The 18,761-nt window shown below is 38.7% G+C and overlaps 2 protein-coding genes across 4 annotated transcripts in view; both read left to right on the top strand.

Annotated features, from left to right (window-relative positions):
• ccdc141 (coiled-coil domain containing 141) overlaps window positions 1–5,514 on the top strand; it is a 31,831-nt gene extending 26,317 nt beyond the window's left edge. For 2 of the 3 annotated variants that reach the window (XM_035536433.1, XM_035536438.1), the window contains exons 25-28: window positions 523–698; window positions 3,224–3,363; window positions 3,517–3,646; window positions 4,706–5,514. In XM_035536433.1, the coding sequence (XP_035392326.1) occupies window positions 523–698; window positions 3,224–3,363; window positions 3,517–3,646; window positions 4,706–4,854 (595 nt within the window). In that variant the 3' untranslated portion in view covers window positions 4,855–5,514. The remainder of the gene's footprint in view (window positions 1–522; window positions 699–3,223; window positions 3,364–3,516; window positions 3,647–4,705) is intronic. The other variant, XM_035536440.1, reaches the window with a different exon arrangement.
• A 262-nt stretch (window positions 5,515–5,776) lies between these two features.
• Window positions 5,777–18,761, top strand: part of ttn.2 (titin, tandem duplicate 2) — a 162,632-nt gene continuing 149,647 nt past the window's right edge. Inside the window, 23 exon segments of the mRNA XM_035536460.1 lie at window positions 5,777–5,995; window positions 7,843–7,946; window positions 8,392–8,595; window positions 10,783–11,070; window positions 11,309–11,397; window positions 11,484–11,695; window positions 11,822–12,113; window positions 12,369–12,521; window positions 12,906–13,049; window positions 13,543–13,770; window positions 13,875–13,988; window positions 14,532–14,768; window positions 15,121–15,186; window positions 15,596–15,854; window positions 16,082–16,127; window positions 16,221–16,433; window positions 16,509–16,651; window positions 16,755–16,912; window positions 16,997–17,227; window positions 17,492–17,730; window positions 17,854–18,107; window positions 18,241–18,405; window positions 18,541–18,709. Of these exon segments, the coding sequence (XP_035392353.1) occupies window positions 7,856–7,946; window positions 8,392–8,595; window positions 10,783–11,070; window positions 11,309–11,397; window positions 11,484–11,695; window positions 11,822–12,113; window positions 12,369–12,521; window positions 12,906–13,049; window positions 13,543–13,770; window positions 13,875–13,988; window positions 14,532–14,768; window positions 15,121–15,186; window positions 15,596–15,854; window positions 16,082–16,127; window positions 16,221–16,433; window positions 16,509–16,651; window positions 16,755–16,912; window positions 16,997–17,227; window positions 17,492–17,730; window positions 17,854–18,107; window positions 18,241–18,405; window positions 18,541–18,709 (3,995 nt within the window). The 5' untranslated portion in view covers window positions 5,777–5,995; window positions 7,843–7,855.

Below are 18,761 nucleotides of genomic sequence, written 5' to 3'. Positions count from 1 at the left end.
GTTAAAAAAACCCCAAACAAAATAAAACTGTTCATTAAACTGTTAATTTTAGTTCATGAAAATAATTCTACAGTAGGACTGTAGTTCAGAGTGTATTTTTCAGTCTTTGAGATAAGAAACCAGTGTAGTCACATTTTCCAAGTGGCTAAATCCTTAAGGAGGTTGGGTTTCAGGAGATTGTCATATATATTCAAATATAATTTGCTGATTTTTGCATTGCATGAAAGTTGTAGATTTTGAGAAAATAACCTGACCACAGTTGTATTTGCTTTGAATGTGCAGTGTTCCATTTTCTATTCCATTCCTACTAACGTTTCATGTTATTTTACGTAGTAACCTTCCTTGTTTTGTTACCCTGACTGTAGAGTTCAATTTCTAACATAACCATTTTTCTAACTTCATCCCTTTATTGACTGCACACGTCGTAGCTTGTGTTCTAGCTTTGTGCTGTGCACATTGCACCCACTATGTCAACATTGTGTGCTGTGATTGTGTGACGGGACCATTCGCTCTGTGCTTCAGGTTCAAGAACGGGCAGAAAGTGCACAGTGACACGGAGCGCGTGTCGCTATCCTGTAAAGAAGGCAAGCATGTGTTGTTCATAGAGCGCGCTACAGAGACAGACTCGGGCCATTACGTGGTTAGCGCCTCGAACTCGGCCGGCGCCATCTCCTCCAGCTCTGTACTGCAGGTCAAAGGTAAAAGCTGCCCTGAATTTGATGCTCTCAACCTGGAATGGCACACCTGCTTGGGCACCCTCTGTGTGATTCTGTGGCTCCTCTACCTGCTGGTGGTATAACACACGCAGGCTCCAATCAGTCATGTGATTGTTCACTCTTCTAATGGCCTCATACCTTTCTTCACTGCTTGGCACAGGACTGACTCTAGAAGAATATGTTTGGGAGTATTTTTTTCTTTTTTTCACTTTAAACTCATAAACACTTGTAATACTCATGCACACCTTCATTTACATAGATTTTGTTAATTCTCATGCTTCTATTTAATGCTAGTAATGTTCTGAAAATGCTATTCAGACTTACTGATATTTTTCTTGGGTAAAAATTTTCAAGATAAATTATTATTTAACACCAGGATGCATCCCAACGTCAGTTAATCTGATGTGTACTCATGGTATTTTAAATTACTAAGTCATAAACTATATTTTATGTGATCAACTTGTTCTTCAGCAGCAAAGGTAACCTTTTTTCTTAAGCATTAACACATCATCTGCATTTACTATAATTATTTCCTTGGACATGCAATAAAGTCCATTATGAATGGGGTGTTAAAGATCTCATGTGCTTCATGTGATTTTTTAAAATATATATCTAGATATTTATAATATTATATTTATATTATAGTTATCATGACATATTTGCAGTTTTAATAGAGCAAATTCTTCACAAGTAGTTCAGCATAAAACATGCCTGAGGTAATTTTTATGAAGAATATGAAAATGTAAAATCAAAAGAGATTGTCTTGGGGACATTTAAGAAGACTTAAACATTTGACTAAAACTGAATGTCCTCATTAATTAAAAATTATTTACTATCAAGAAACAGAACACATTACACACTACATTTTCTCGTGTTAAATGTTTTTAATAAAGGTCTTAGTTTACACACAGGTGCATACAGAAGTTTTATTATTCTTTAAGTCCTACATTCAGTAATCTCTGAAAACCCTTCCTTCTCAAGACAAATGTAAAATTTTCAGTTACAAGGTAATCTAAAAAGTAAAAATAATTCTATAAAATTCCATAAATACCAATTAAATCTAAATGTATAAAAGCATGAAATTACAAGATAGGTCAGACAACCTTAAGCATGTACATACACTGTTAACTAAACGGGCATGTAACATCAATCAGAATCAGCTTATGTTCAACAACTAATGCAGCACTTTGGTTTGGATTTTGTACCAAATGTTGAAAGACCCAGAATTTACACTGCTGTGTCAACAGATAAATAAGGGCTTATCCCTAACTTTCCACTTTCTTTGCCATCTAAATTAACATATGCCTCTATACATGTTCTCTGTCATCTATGGGTTTCTTATGGTTTCTTAAGTGACTTCATCAGAATTTTCTAAACAGTAATCAGATCAGTTTAGGAATATATTTGCCTTTGGTATTTTTAATGCTAGTTTAATCTAATAAAATGACTAAAGGTAGTAGTTCAACGAACAGTCCAGAATGTTGATTCGACGTGAAATCTACACCCTTCATTATCCACTACTGACATCTTCTGATAGCGAGTAGTCACCTTACAAATCATGAACAGATGGAGTCATCACCTTACTAATGAGAAAGCTGTGAAAACGTCTGGAGCTAAAGGCTTCACACCTGTGTGTGTGAAACTTGTTGTCAGCAGGCTGTATGAGCTATACTGTGTACTGTGTCTTGGTTCAGAGTCCTGTGTAATTTAATATAAGGATAGTAAGTGCTGCGGTAAGTGTTTACATTCTGTACCTCTCACAGGCTAATGCACATACAGGGCAGCTGGTATGTGCAATCCAGTCCACCGCTGTATGCCACTTTTTATTTCAAACATCACTTGGATCGCAAGGGCCAATTCAGAATTTGTGAAATTGTAAAAAATTAGGATTTGGTATTTTGAATATGTTTGAAAATGGAATATCATTTTAGAATTGAACAATTTCAAATTCAGTTTGATTTGAGTTCAGGAGTAGGTCTGGGTTTAAGAAATTAGCTCAACACCAGACCAGAGTCGATATGCACTCAATTATTTATTTATTTTTTTTTTCCCTGAGCACCTGCAGAGATTCTGTGCTGTTCTCACCTGGCATGCCTCTGGCTCAGCTTGGGGTACTCAGCGGCTGTTTCCCACTGGGAACGTGTCTGAGCCATCCCGCTGTCTTCAGAGGAGGCCATGTCAGATAAGGGCCTGGCTTTCTGCTTAAATACATACCCTACCTCCAGAAAACCATTCCAGTTGTCTACATTATTATTACCAGGACATTGGTATTCGTAATGTTATTGAAAACAATAGCAGGAGTAACAACAGAAGACCTAATGTGAATTCAGTGGAACGCACATCTATTGTAGCATGTTTCTGAGCTATAACCCTTTGCGTTTTGTAGTTGGCTTATGAATCACTTGTGGTTTTGAAACCTATTTGCAGTTTGTCTGCTTTTATCATAATTGTTCCTTATCCCAGTAAAATGAAATGACAGATGCGTAAATAAAAACTGGTTTCCTCAGCTCCTGGAGTCACCCCTCACTCCCTCCATGGACAGAAGCGGCGGGATTTATTAGCAAGAGAAAAATACCGCCTGCAGGAGTCTGTCTCTGCAAGCGATGATGAATCTCACATGCTACGCCTGAGGAATACAGACACTGTGGTATGTGGAGAGGGCAAACTGAATTCTGTCAGTCATCGTAGATAGAAAATGATGATAAGGAAATTAACTGCCATTGCATGTACCTTAAATGGCATTTAAGACAGAAAGCAAAATAAAGGTTAACTCTTCCCATGGTGGTATTGTTCTATTTAGGTGAAAAGCCCAAATGACACTTGTGTCTTTCTAAAGAGATGTGTTGAGACATCAGATTTTGGAGTGTGTGTTTGTGTTACCAAAAGCACAGAGAGAGGAGAAAGCTGTCCTGCTCAGGTGATCCTCGGCGGTAAGCTACAAAAAATAACCTTCTTTTTTATTTTTTCTTTGTTGGTCAATATTTACTTGCAATTTAACTTATTTTGGTTATAATAAGAGTTAGAATCAGGTTATAGATCTTCTTTGTTTCAGTCTTTGCAAATTTTCACCCAGTGAGCTGCTGGACTGATGCCTCAAGAGCTTTATCCCAAAAGTGAGATTAACATTATCAGGCGAGCAGCCTCATGAAACCAAGAAAAAAGACATGAGCTAGAGGTGGGGGTTTAATGGTGGGGGTTTAATGGTGGGGGTTTAATGGTGGGGGTTGCTGACTGTAAAACCATATGGCAGTCGGGGCTGAATTGTGGTCTTTCTTTGATTTGCTGAATGGCACTGAAACTTTTACAACATCAATTGATGGTCAAGAGGTGGCAGCTCTAAGCTCAGAACTCTGTAAATTGTCTGTTTCCTTTAATACTAAAGTTAATTTTTCATAGCCTAATGTTGAACTAATAAATTTCAATGAAATTGTCACACCCTCCGCTGTAACTTAACCTACTGTGGACTACACATCCCATAAACCTCCTGTATGTTCCCAGTCACCTGAATTCTAACCTCACCTGTCGTTGCAAAGTCTCGATTGCCAGCCTTACATTTTTGAGCCATTGTTTGTTATCTACATAGCTGTTTTGGATTATTGGATTACCTGCCTATTTTCGGATACCACTTACATATTTCCATTGGATTTGTTTGCTCTGTGCCTCTAAATGCATTGAACATTGCCAGTATCTGACTACTCTTTAGATTGCCCCTATTAAACTGTGTATATATATATATATATATATAATTTATTTATTTATTTTTTACTGAATTTGACTCCATCTCTGTTCAAAAACCTGACATAAATTAAAGAAAAATGATACATGCTTATAGCTTTAGTGTTGGCTGCAGTTTGTCCACCTTGTTTAATGAGATGGTGCTTGTTAAAAATATCTCAGTTTATGCTGAGACTGCAGCTATGTAATGTGATAGATCTCCATTGCATGCAGTAACAAAAAGACGTAGCATGAATGTACTCTCGTTCCTACAGACGCCAGCCTAGAACCAGTGGAGAAGCCTAAACAAGAACCTGATGGAGAGGATCTTGTGGAGCCAGTCAGCTCACCCTGCACCTCTAAATCGGCTAGGATGGATACCGTATACAGAGTTGGAATACCAGAGCCAGGAACGCAGGAATAAGGACTTGGGATGTGGATTTCACTGCTGAAGCTACGCAAACTCCAGATAATAAACCAATGCTAATTGCAATAAAGAAACAACTACAAGACCTTTTTGAACTTACATGTACAATTATGACACATATTACATATGATCACATCCAAAACCGTGTATAAATAATGCAGACTTGGTGTGATTAGAAAATACAATTCTGTTTTTGTTCTCCACAAGTCCACTATGTTTTTAATAATCACAAGTCTGTACACTTTGTCCTGTACCTCTACCTTTATTAAACTCTCTTTACTGATTCTCAGAGTTTCAATAATGTGTGCCACCATGTTGTGTTACTCATAGATTCCTTCTCTGCTGGTCAGTGGCTATCTTTAACTTGCCTTACCCTTCCTATTTTAGCATGCTGAAACCCCCCCACTGTCTATACATCCATAATGTTAGTTCTTAAGCTTGCAGTTACTTTGGCACATTTTTAATTTGGTGGAAGCCAGGTGCATTGCTGTCTTTGTAAACAAGAGTGTAACAGCTTAATAAACATTGTGACATGCCTTTCTCTCCTCCTTACAGTCGGTGTAAAAAAACTGGGACCCATGATCTGATAGACAGGAAGTATATATCTCTCTGACCTTAAGGACACCTCAAAAACTAAAATAAACAATGTATTGACTACTTAGTTTGAAAGTCTGTGCCATTTTATCTGTATGTAGGACACTGCTCTTTTAGCTTAAGAAGGGGGTATTGAACACCCTGCATTAGCATGGCCTGGGTAGTGTTAAGCAAAGTGAGTGACAGGTGTGAGCGTGTATTAAATGGCTACCATCTCCCATGATGCCTGGCTGACCAATGGGGTGGGACAATGTAGCAGTGATGCTGTCGTGCCCAGGGGTATAAAAAGTAAAACTACCAAGTTAGCACTTCTGAGCAGTTGGAGCATTCCCAGCCTTGCCTCGGGTGTAGGGATTGCAAGAAAAAGCAAAACTACACGGATAACAGCCAGTGTAGTTTTGTTTTTTGGGGGGATATTTTTGAGGCACAACCGTTCTCACACTGGATTTTCTGAAATCATTTCTGGATAAGGAGGTTTTTTTTTTGGAAGATAACACCCCTTTGGGCTCTGTCCCTACAGTTCAAGGCACTCTTGTGGATACAAGTAAGTAAGTAAGTAAGTAAGTCAGTAAGTAAGTCAGTAAGTAAGTCAGTAAGTCAGTAAGTAAGTCAGTAAGTAAGTCAGTAAGTCAGTAAGTAAGTCAGTAAGTCAGTAAGTAAGTCAGTAAGCTTTGTGCTCTTGTGCCCCTGCACCAGCAGACTGCTTTCCATTCTTGCTGTTTTCTGGTGTGATGTTTTGCAAAACAACAAAAAGGTAACTGTCAAAGCACTGAGAAGGCTGACCCATGCTTTGTCTGTCCTGGAATCTGAGATTCGGGCTAAGGTAGATATTTTCTTTAGGCAATAATTGATTTTAGATTGAGACTTTTCAATCCTCAAGGATTCTATATGGTGCAATGATTTCAGAAAAGCCAAGAATAGCCTGTGATAGCATTAGAGTGCTGTCCCAGCTGGACCACAATGTCTTTTTAAGGGAATCGGCAGCAGGGCTATCAGTTGCACCTCCAGCTATGTGCCACATGGTGACTGTCAATCAAACTAGGTCCACTTTATTTTTAGATTCTGCCTTTTGGGTCTTCAGTCTCTTAGGAAAATTTTCTCTTTACATTAAAATGTTTTTTTTCTTGAACACTGCAGCTTTCTGAACTTTAACCCATATTCTTATAAACATATTCTTAAGGAGACAATGGCATTTGTGAATTTTTGTGCTATTCTCTGAAATGCTGAAGTAGAGCCTGGAGATGATTGTTTCCATCAGTGGAGCATGTTGACAGATATGTTAATGACTGTGCTTGGTTTTGATTTGTTGCTAGAATTAGGTCTGTTTTATGGAATTTTGAATTTAGATATGGTTTTCATTATTCTTGTTAATTTTATTGTTTCTTTTAACTACTATATAACATTTAAACCTGAAAATATGTGTTTATGAGTGTGTGCATGTGTAGGTCATTAGATGGATAGAGTGTAGCTGAATATAAAAAGATATATTTCTTTAGTGGAATTAAAAAGATTTCAGTTTGAATTTAACATTCATTACTAAGTACTAAGTACATTCAGAGTAACATAACATTAGCTATCCTTTTTAAAAAGAGTTTGGGATAGTTACTTTCAAATTATTTTAGGTAAAGGTCATGAGTAACTGTTCAGCTGTTTAACCATTCTCCTAGTCAAATATGGGATATCTTTAAAAAAGCAACAATATAGGTATTAGATTGTTTTTTGTTGTTGTTGATGTATTTATTTATTTATTTTCTGAGCATAATTTTTTTTAATAAATAGTTCTCTGAATTATTACAGAAATCATGCTAACATAGAAAGCTGTGATACATACAGTTTAAACTGGTTACCATAAATGTGTTTTTATTTGATTCATATTAACTAATTATCAGTAAAGCTTATTTGCAATGGCTTATGGTTATAATGGTAAGTAACAGACTTAAATCATGTGCCAGTTTTAAAAGAGTGAAGAGTTAATTAATGAATAAAAAGATATATGACTGATTAACCCTTCAAAACCTGCTGATATGGGTATTTCCCATAATGGCAGAAGATTACAGAAGTGAATAGTCATTGTGAATGAGTCAACTGTGATTAATCAGAACTGAGGAGCCCTGTGACGAGGGACAGATACCAGTTGCTACTGTCATGTCTGTGAGCTGTCAGTTGATGTGAGGTCAAAGTGTTTGGCCTAACACCCAGACCCCAAGGAGTGGTTGATGTCTCAGGTGACAAGCTGCCTCTGGTCAGGTGCTAAGGAGTCATATCAACGATTAGTCAATTTGACCACAGCTAAAAATATCCTGTAACTGAACTTCTTTATAATTGCAGTTGAATGATTCCTGAGCGTGTTTATACTGGAATTAATAATTTTGTTGTATGCCTTCTCCTCAGGGTGCCTGTTACCATGACAACACAGGCGCCAACGTTTACTCAGCCGCTTCAGAGCGTTGTGGCACTTGAGGGTAGTGCTGCAACGTTCGAAGCTCAAGTTAGTGGTAAGGAAACAATTCAGCCACAGTCTCTGTTAGTGATAAGGAAACAATTCATCTACAGTTTCTGGTAGCAGTAAAGAAGCTTTACAAGCATTCAGTTTCCCATAAAAGGCGGGTAAATTGTGCCACACAAAATAAACAGATTATTCATTATGAAAAAACCTTAAATATGTGACAGATTTTTACTATTTTACAAGACAAAAAAGGGGTATAGGAAATTAGCTGTGAATTCATCATTTTTTTTAGATTAACAATTATTGACAGTAGCTAGTAATGGTATATCTGATTGGCAATTTTAGGCAGTATATAAAGGTTTAATGTTTGATTTGGTTTTGTTTTCAGGCAATGAATTATACATGAAGTACAATACATGAAGTACAATTAGGCCACTTTGCTGAGGCTAGACTCTTGACGTTGACTATTGCTCATGAGGCCCTCTCTCTTCCAGGTAATCCAGTTCCTGAGGTGAGCTGGTTTCGTGATGGCCAGGTTCTTACTGCTGCTGCTCTGCCCGGCGCTCAGATCTCGTTCAGCGAAGGCCGCGCTGTTCTGAGGATCCCTGCCGTGACAGTTGCACACAGCGGAAGATTTTCTGTGAGAGCCACTAATGGCGCTGGACAAGCCACTAGCACCGCTGAACTCCTGGTTACAGGTAAGAGTGTTGTACATGTTGGAAACGATATTCTGCTTGTGGGGCCTAGCATTTAAACTGTAAAGGTTACTGCTATCAACAGTTTTCACTCATAACCATTTTGTTTTCGACATTTACTCCATGTGTGTATCTGTTTTTACGTCGCCTATCAAATCACAGGCTAAAGAAAATCCTATATTCTGCCTATATTCTGAAGCATTTAAGAGTTGCAAGGTGGTGCGTGTTTTAGGTCTCATTCAAGTACGGTAACAGGAGAAGTTGGCATTACGTGTTCAGTTCATAATTGTTAAATGGAGTTCTCTGCCAATTTAAATTATAGGCTTTCAATCCTGGAAGAAATACAGACAAGTATTTATAGTACATTATAAGTGGGATCAAACTTAATACACTTTATGTGTTTTGTGAAGTAATGCTACAGGTACACTGCATTTCAATGCATGCTGATTTGGTTAATGTTAACTGAACGAGGTCTTATACAGTTTGCATTGCAATTTCCATTTGTTTACCACACGGTTCAGTTCAGTGCTATTGTATCGTCATGACACCTATATATACAATACACACAAGTGTGCTGAAATCGTTTTACAAATGTGTTACAAAAATTATTTATTTATTGTAAAAGTGATGTAAATGTTCAAATGTACATTCAGCAGTGGAAGTACAGTACAAAGAACATGATATATGACAAGTTTGTATAAGTTTCTTTTATAGTGTTTAGATATAATTTTTGTTTGTATATGACAATTAGACTATCAGTAAGGTAAGTATATATTTGAGAACTTTGATACTGAGTAAATATGGAAGCATATTTATTCTTCAACACAAAGATGTGAGCTACTGTATGAACAAATCTATGAAGCAGTTGCAGATATAACTAATGAGATCAGCTGGTTGGTTACCTCTGACCCAGCTGACATAACCCATCATCTCATTATTAGGTTCTTAAAGTCCCAGGGAACCTAAATCCCCATTTTCTTTCTAATTTGGTTAATCTTAGTCTAGGCACAAAATTTATATCTACAAATGGTGTCCTTCTGAATACTGTTTAAAAGTTCAGTAAATGACCGACTAAGTAAAGTTTCTGTTGTAAAGTAGCTGGTCCTGATGTAAATTGTAAAATGGGTGGTCATGATGTTAAACGGATGTTTCTGATGTAAAACAGAATGTGAAATGATGTAAAGAAGGTGGTGCTGACATAAAATGGGTGGTCCTGATGTTGGATAAAGCTTACCTGAGCTCTGCTCTACTTAGGCAACACATACTGCAAAACTTAGTTAGTCAGCTTTTCACGATCCACAGAGCAAGTCATTTGTGTCTAACTATACTGATTCTTAAAACTAAAGTGTGCAGCATAGGTAAACTCAGTACTGTTATACTCAATACCCAGAATCAGTCCTGCTATTCACTCTTATATGTAATAAGTTGCTGGTAAACTGGTCAGCCCTGTTCTGTCAAATAATAATCATGTGTTAACATATGTTATAGTGTTGTATGTCAGTTTCAGTTTGAGGGAATAAACCATATGAGTCACATAGCAGATGAACCATATGAGTCACACTGCCTGCTTTTAAAAATTATCTTATTCCACGGGACTGTGTGTAATTGAACAAATGAAAATGATCTTAAACAAACTTGTACGTTTAGGACTGATAATCCTTTGCTTTGCTATGGTCTAGAATTTTTGTAATACCAAGGTTTCCTAGTTCCTGCTTGTTTTGAGGACTGTTTGTCCCCTGATATTGTCTTTACTATGTGACCAGCATGCGTAACAGGATTCAGTCCCGGTGATTGACTTAGACAGTTAAAAAAAACATTGATTCTGAAAAACTCCATTGATTCTTCAATAATTCGTTTTGGGTTATTGTCCTGCAGCAAAGTATAATAACATTCACTGAGGTCTGAGACATTCATTGAGATGTCAGTTGCTAATATGCATTTGTACTCTTGAGATTTCATCCTTTGGTAGTCATTGGCAGTCACGTCATAAAAATGTACGTTCGATTGGCAGCTACCCCTGCCCTGCTGCCAGGGGTCACAGGTGGAAATCTCTGGTGTGCATTAATTACCTGCTTGGTCTCATGTACAATACAGCGGTCTGGAGAAAAGAGGCAATATACAAATGTTTATATGCAAATGTATATATTTATATATATATTTTATTGGTCACATTTCCTCAATATTTTTTAGCGGAAACTGCACCGCCAAACTTCATTCAGAGACTACAAAGCATGACTGTGAGACAGGGAAGCAGAGTGAGACTGGATGTTCGTGTTACGGGAATCCCTACACCTGTGGTGAAGTTCTACAGAGAGGGAGCTGAGATTCAGAGCTCCGCCGACTTTCAGATTGTTCAGGATGGAGACCTTTACAGTTTGCTGATTGCTGAGGCCTTCCCTGAAGACTCTGGAACATACTCTGTCAATGCTACTAACAGCAGCGGACGTGCTACCTCTACTGCAGAACTACTGGTTCAAGGTACATGTTTATACTTCCTTGTGCCCACAGATTATATCTCAAAGCTGTGAAAATATTAAAGCTTTGAAGGCCACAGTACTGCAAAGTTTATTGTTTTCCATGATCAGCAAGTTATTGAATCTCATGGTGAGCTGAGTTTGGAGCAGAGGAAATGCTGAACTCTGCAGTGTTGCAGCCTTCGAGGTCTGTTGTGACTTTCAGTGTTAAAGGGTCTGATCTAACCTAAACAACTGCACAGGTGAGGAGGAAGCTGTGCCTGCTAAGAAAACAAAGACAGTTATTTCAACTTCTCAGATTTCAAAGACCCGCCAAACCAGAGTAGAAAAGGTATTTCGTATTCATTCTTCCAAATTGAGTTTAGAATTGACAGACAAGACTGCATTGTTAATCTCTGCTATTTGCTCCATCCACAGAAAATGGAGACTCACTTTGAGTCCACAGCTTTGCAAATGCAAGTTGAAGGAGGCATTGTAACTCAACAGCTAGCCCATAAGACCCCTCCTCGTGTGCCTCCTAAACCCACGTCCAAATCCCCTCCATCACATTTGACTAAAGTTTCAGCTACTCGCCACCAGTCGCCCTCTCCTGTGAGGCACGTGAAGGCCCCCACGCCGACTCCTGTCAGGTACCCTACCAATTGGATTTTACCTTAAATTTACCTAAAAACCTCCATATGAAATGTTCATTGTGACTTTTCATTTGCAAACACCCCTCACGCACTCTTTCCTTTTTTTTTTTTTTACATTTTCAGAGCTGTATCGCCCTCCACAAGACTGTCAGTATCACCCATCAGACCAGTCAAATCCCCAGTTCTAACTCGCAGGCAGGTCACTCCAGGTGCTGAGGTCCTGCCCCCTTGGAAGCAGGCAGGCTACGTGTCTGAGTCTAGCTATCAGGCTAGCCTGAAGGCCAAGGTCACAGAGATGCACTGGGAGACAGCTGTCACTGAGCAAAAACAACCTGTCCCCAAAGAGGTATGGGCACTGCTCTGGATAGGGGACGTTGCCTTCTTGAGATGTGAAATAAATTGCTTTGTGCGTATGGTAAGGAACAGACGATTATGCCATAATCCTTTCTTTCCTTTGGTTATTCAGTTCTGATTGGACCTTTTTCAGATTTTTTGTAGAGCTGTTGATACCCTGAAGTAATACAAGTATATAAAAAAGAAGCATGCAAAATGGTTATGTTTCTGGCATTTCTAATGATTCATTGGGTCTATACTTGTAATGCTGAAAATCTGCAATATCAACAAACACTGATATAATCTTGCATCCTAATTTTACCTGCATGTGCGAAAGGAACAGCAAAGCATGGATGACAAATCTGGTGCAGTTGCCACAGTTGTGGCAGCAGTAGACCAGGCTCGTAGCCGCCACCCTCCCTCTGGCTCTACAGAGCCTCACAGTGTAGAAAGCAGCACTGCTACTCTCCTTGCACCTACGATTGACCAGGTAGTTTGGCAAATCCGCGCTGTGGTCACCCATCCAACCCTTTCATTCACCTCCATTTTTGTACCTTCATTGACTTCCACAAAGTGAAATTTTAGCTTCCATTGTGGCCCATTTTGTGGAGGTTTATTTTGTCCTCTTTTGATGAGGTAATGACAGGTTTTCACTTCCCCCTCCCCTGAAATTCCTGTCACACAAGAAAGTCATGTCACAATTCCTACACCACATATCAATACCTTTTGCTACCTACCTTGTGCTTAGAATGCATTGAGATTAAGTATTTTTTAAATATCTAGTTGGTTAGGTATTTTTTTAACTGCAATTAACAGATCTGCTGTATTGTTTATACTCAAACTGAGTTTATTATTATTTTCGTCATGGACGTAGCAGATGAAACCCATGGTGGACGTTTCGCCTATGGCAGTGCATGAGCAGGCTAACATTAGAGAGATCACAGGGGCTCGCTCTGAATGCATTATGGAAACTATGGAAACAAGCTCTGCCTCTTACACACTTGTCTCTCAGGAGAAGGTAGATGAAATTCAGATCATCTCTCTGACCACATTCACTGAGAGCACCTTGTATAAGTGCAATATGCCAACTAACCTCACACTGAATGGTTGAGATGCGCGGTAGTGTACTAGAAATTTTAAGGAAACACTACAAAGTCCTGTGGAGATGGCCCATCAAATGAATTACAATGTAAATGACAGTAAAATCAGTGTAAAGACTATCAAACAGATCTGATGCCACCTCACATGACTGTATCCACTCCAGTATGTTTAGTAACCCCCACACTATGTCTGCCATTCATCATTTAGTCCTTTCTGTAATTCATCATTGCACACCCCACTTACTAACATCAAATGGAATTTCTTCATGAGCGGGCTTTAATTTTGCAACGATGGTGATGCTGAAATTGTGCCCTTTGAATTCACCCCTAGTGTGTCTTCATTTGCATCTTTAGCCAAAGCTGCGGTTCCTGTATACATGCTAGATTACACTGGACTCTTGTTCTTGCCAGGGTGATGGTAAGAAGGCAGGTGCCGTGGCTACGGTGCTTGCTGCTGTGGACCAGGCGCGAGTTCGAAAGCCTGTGCATGTTGAGAGTACTGTGACTCAAGAGGAAACCGCTATAAAGCAGCAGGCAGTGCTCACGGCTAAGCAACAGGTCACAAGTAGAACAGAAGAGTTTCAAATTTCTCCTGCTATGCTGAGGGACACGTCTGAAAAATCTGTTCCTGTCATACAGGTTAGGAGTCTTTTTATGTGCCTGTGATGGGCTACATTTTTATTTTGTGAAAGATGATGCTGTAATTCCAACCTGTCAACCCTGTCTCCATTGATATGTGATAGATCCCAAGAACTACAGAGATTAGTCCGCAGGTGGACACTGGCCTTGCGCCATCCCCGATTCCACATTTCACAGTTTCAAAAGTTACTGTCCCTAAACCTGATCATAGCTATGAGGTAAGCATGGGTGGTATCAGGCAAACAGTAATGACATTTACAATCTGATATTGGAGGATATAATAACAAACAACAGAAAGAAAGAAAAAATGTATTGATGCTGATTACCATTTACGGTATAATAACTGTAACAAATATGACAAAAAACCTTACTTAACTCATTAAAATATAGTATATCCTGCTTGCCTGACATGCAACTTTAAAGCAAAAAAACTTCCACAGAGTAGTCTGTCACATAATAGCTGTGAATGAAATTTGTATTAATCATAACTCTAACATCATACAACCTCATACCACGTTTCCGTTCCATCCTAAAGGTAATTCATTATTTTGTAGACCCCCAAAATATTTAATATAGATGAGGTTTTACCTGTTTATTCCCTAACTTGTTAAGTTTTTCCATAATCCACTAGTTTTCATCCCATAATCCACTAGAAGTCACACTTTTCATGGATGATTCCTGTTTGGAGTGGCTAACGACACAACAATAAACTCTGCTGTTTCGATCAATGGCAGTAATGTTGCTTTCCTTGGATTGGTCAGGTCTCGATAGCTGGCTCTGCTATTGCTACTCTGCAGAAAGAGTTGTCCTCCACTTCTGGTGTTCAAAAGATCATCAAGCCCGTCAAGCCTCCAACTCATAAAGCCGTGGAGATGAGAGTGACCCCAGAGCTGACCCTTCCTCCCTTTAAAGACATTACTGAGAAATATCAGTCACATTTCAACACAGAGTTACAGAGACAGATAGGTGCTTCATATGCAGGGGAATGGGAGAAGCAGGTTTGTAGTTTGATGTGCTGCTCGCCAGCCAAGCTAATGTTTGTAATTAATCTCACGAGTGACTCTTTGCAGATGTTTGTGTCTGGTCAAATAATCAAACACTTGTGTGGTCACCTAGGGCAAGCCTAAATCTAATACTTTTTCTTACAGATTTCATCTGCTTAACTGAGGATTTCTCCTTGACATCCACCTGCTTTTTCTAATCACAGATACCACTTGTCATTCTGTCTTTAGATTTTAGAGACTTTTTCCCCTTTTAACATTTTCATTTTTAACAAGCTTCCCAATTTCTAACTCAGGTTAGAGTGGCACATAATTCCAAAGTAATCAGTAACTTGTTTATGTCATTCAGGTTGTTGAGACAGCAGCAGTTCCTTCAGCTGTCAAGCAACCAGTTATGCCTCCAACAGTTGTTGTTGTAAGTATTTACAGGTTTATTATATATAATATTTTAATACCATTACAATACATTTAATACAATAATGTCAGTAGACAGGAGGAAACTATCAATAAAAAAAAACAACTGATAAAGCCTTATTAAAATGCATACTTTTTCCTGTTCTGGTGTAGCCATGCAATTAATTATCTTATTGTTTGTCTTGTTTCTGTCTGTTCTTTACTGCATAATAAATGCATGTTGTGTATTAATTACAACCTTAAAAACACAATAGCAGGCTAAAAAAGATAATATTCATTGAAAATTCAGTTTCATACTTAGTGACCATGTATATAAATCTTTCTACAGCATTATCTATCTTTGCTTTGTGTATGGTGTTAAATGTGAGGACATTTGAATAAGTAGAGTTCATTTTTATTCTGTTGTTCAGGGCTTGAAGAACATGACTGTTACTGAGGGAGAGTCAGTGACTCTGGAATGCCAGATCTCTGGCCATCCCACACCAGGCATTATGTGGTTCAGGGAGGACTACCGGATTGAGAGCTCCATTGACTTCCAGATCACATATGAGAAAACTTATGCCCGCTTAGTGATCCGGGAGGCCTTTGCTGAGGATAGTGGCCGATTCACTTGCACTGCTACCAGCGAGGCTGGAACTATAAGCACCTCTTGCTACCTGCTTGTGCAAGGTAAGGCTCACATGATAAGATAAGGTAGTACTTGATCAAACAAAATATAAATGCTTTATTTGTCAAAATGTTAATAAGTTGAACTCATGTTAAAAAGATACATTTGAAAGACAATTTATTATTCAGGTCAATTTAATTAGGTATGAATGTAAAATAATGACATTGGTTTTGAGGCAAAGCAAAAAATGTTACTACAAAACCCCTCACCCTGCCAACATATTTTTCAGTATGTGAAGAAATTGAGGGTCGAGAAGAGATTATGATGGAGAAACAGTAAGTAGCAAAATTACAAAAAGCATGAGCTAATGAAATCATCTCCACATTCTGAGCACTGAACTCCTATGGTACCAATTCTTTTATGGCTAGTATTGAAACTAAAGAAGAGGCCGTGTCAGAAGTGAGCGCTGTGTCCAAGACCATCGAAGTCGGAACAGCTGTGGCTCCATTTTTTGTGAGGAAGCTGGCTACACAGAAACTGGTGGAAGGTGGAAGTGTGGTCTTTGATTGCCAGATTGGAGGGAACCCCAAACCCCACATCTACTGGAAGAAGAATGGTGTCCCACTCACCACCGGATACAGGTACCTGTAGTGTCACATGACCTAAACTCATTCATAAGCAGAATGTGAATTTATGCATATCTTTCTCTTTATTAGGTATAGAGTTAGCTACAATAAAGACACAGGGGAATGCAAATTGGAGATCTCTATGACTTTTGCTGACGATGCAGGAGAGTACACCATCTCTGCTAGGAATCAGCATGGAGAGGTTTCAGCCTCCACCAGCCTGCTGGAGGAAGGTCAGTGGCATGCCTTGAAATAATATTTCAAGTGCACTGTAATATCCAAATCTCAAAACCCTTTCAATTGATTTAACATCTGCGAGCATGCTTAATATTACAGAGGAATATGAAGCTTACATGAAAACACAGGAAGTGATATACAAAACAGAAGTAACTACAGCAGTGGTACCAGAGCCCAGAGTGGCAGATGTAGCCCCTGAGATGCTAAGGAGATTGCCTCAACAACCACAGATGATGCAGACTTTTATCTCAGAGAAGGTAAATGTGTTTTAGTTAAGGCTTGAGCTATGTTCTGAGCAACAGCCAGATAAAATGCAACTAAAAAAATATTTTTATTATTAGGAATTCCATATATCTGCTATTGAGCAGAGAATAATCCAGGAGATTGAGATTCGGATCCTAAAGATTACCTATCGGGAGCTGGTAATAGAGGATGGAGAGGAGATGCTGATGAACGTGGCTGAGCATGAGGCTGTAGGATCCTCATTCAGTACTCCAGTCAAAAGCTACAGAATCATGGAGGGAATGGGGGTTACATTCCATTGCAAAATGGAAGGAACTCCCTTGCCAAAGGTACAGAACAACATTTCTACTTAACATCAATACCACGACATTGCACTGAGAAATGAAATGGCATAAAAGCCAATTAGGACAACATAAATCTAAATCACACTAGCCGTTCATTACTTGTTGTCATGTATTGTTATCCAGATTAGCATTTTTATGATGTTACATTTCTTAAAAATGTTTTTAGATTTATAACACGCCCGATATAATGTGTATATGAAATATTTTGAATATACACAAAACCATATTGCTTTCCTAATCTCTTAATAGATTGCATGGTACAAAGATGGGAAGCGCATCAAGCATGGAGGTCGTTATCAGATGGAGGTTCTTCAGGATGGTAGAACCAGTCTGCGTATTCCGGTGGTGCTTCCAGAAGATGAGGGAGTCTACACAGCTTTAGCTAGTAACATGAAGGGTAATGCAGTCTGCTCTGGAAAGCTCTATGTGGAGTCTACAGCTTCTGCTCAACCCTACTATCCTCAGGCAGAGGCAGTGAGGAGAGTACAGTAAGTTCTATCTGTAACCTTTTTGTACTTCATGCACTGTATGGGCTTCCATAAAGAATGTAGTTACTGTATGTAAGTTTAAATGACTATAATATATTTTGGAATTTCTAATTCTTCTTTTAGGTCTGAATCGCCCATGTCTGCACGGTCAATTAGCCTCTCTCCTGGACACTCGCCGGCTCGTTCTGTTAGTCGTTCTCCTGGACGATCACCTGCTCGTAGGCTGGATGAGACAGATGAATCCCAGCTGGAAAGGCTTTACAAACCTGTGTTTGTTATGAAACCATCATCTTTCAGGTGCTCTGAAGGACAAACTGCAAGATTTGATCTGAAAGTTGTTGGAAGACCCATGCCTGACACTTTCTGGTTTCATAATGGTAAGAAAATATATAATATTGAATCTTATCCAGTATGCTTAGTTTGTGGTTTTCCCGCAACATAATGTGGTGATGTGAGTAAGCAAAAAACAAATATTGTGATTATAAATTTTTCTCATGACCTTTTAAAAAGGGCAACAAGTGGTTAATGACTACACCCACAAGATTGTGGTGAAGGAAGACGGAACTCAGTCATTGATTGTGGTTCCTGCTATGCCTCAAGACTCTGGAGAATGGACAGTTGTTGCTCAGAACAGAGCTGGAAAAACTACTGTTTCTATGACTCTTACTGTAGAAGGTAAGTTTTTTTATTGCTGCTACAACCTTATCACAGTTATCATTATTTTTTTAAACAGCTTATAGAACTTTGGGTAGGCCCATAAATCAATGAAATCACTGTACTAACTCCTTTCTTAACTCATGTACCTTACAGCTAAAGAAAACTTGGTTAGACCACAATTTATTGAAAAGCTGAAAAATCTCAGTGTCAAGGAGGGAACTTTGGTTGAACTGGCTGTCAAAGCCATTGGAAACCCTCTCCCTGACATTGTATGGCTGAAAAACAGTGACATCATCTCTCCTCACAAGTACCCTCATATTAAGTGAGTGTCTTGTTGTGCCAACTTTATTCAGTCTTCTATGTTACTACTATAA

The sequence above is a fragment of the Electrophorus electricus genome, chromosome 2 (assembly GCF_013358815.1).
Source record: "Electrophorus electricus isolate fEleEle1 chromosome 2, fEleEle1.pri, whole genome shotgun sequence".
NCBI lineage: Eukaryota > Metazoa > Chordata > Actinopteri > Gymnotiformes > Gymnotidae > Electrophorus > Electrophorus electricus.
The sequence above is the reverse complement of the archived record's forward strand: the minus strand, read 5'-3'. Positions and strand labels throughout refer to the sequence as shown.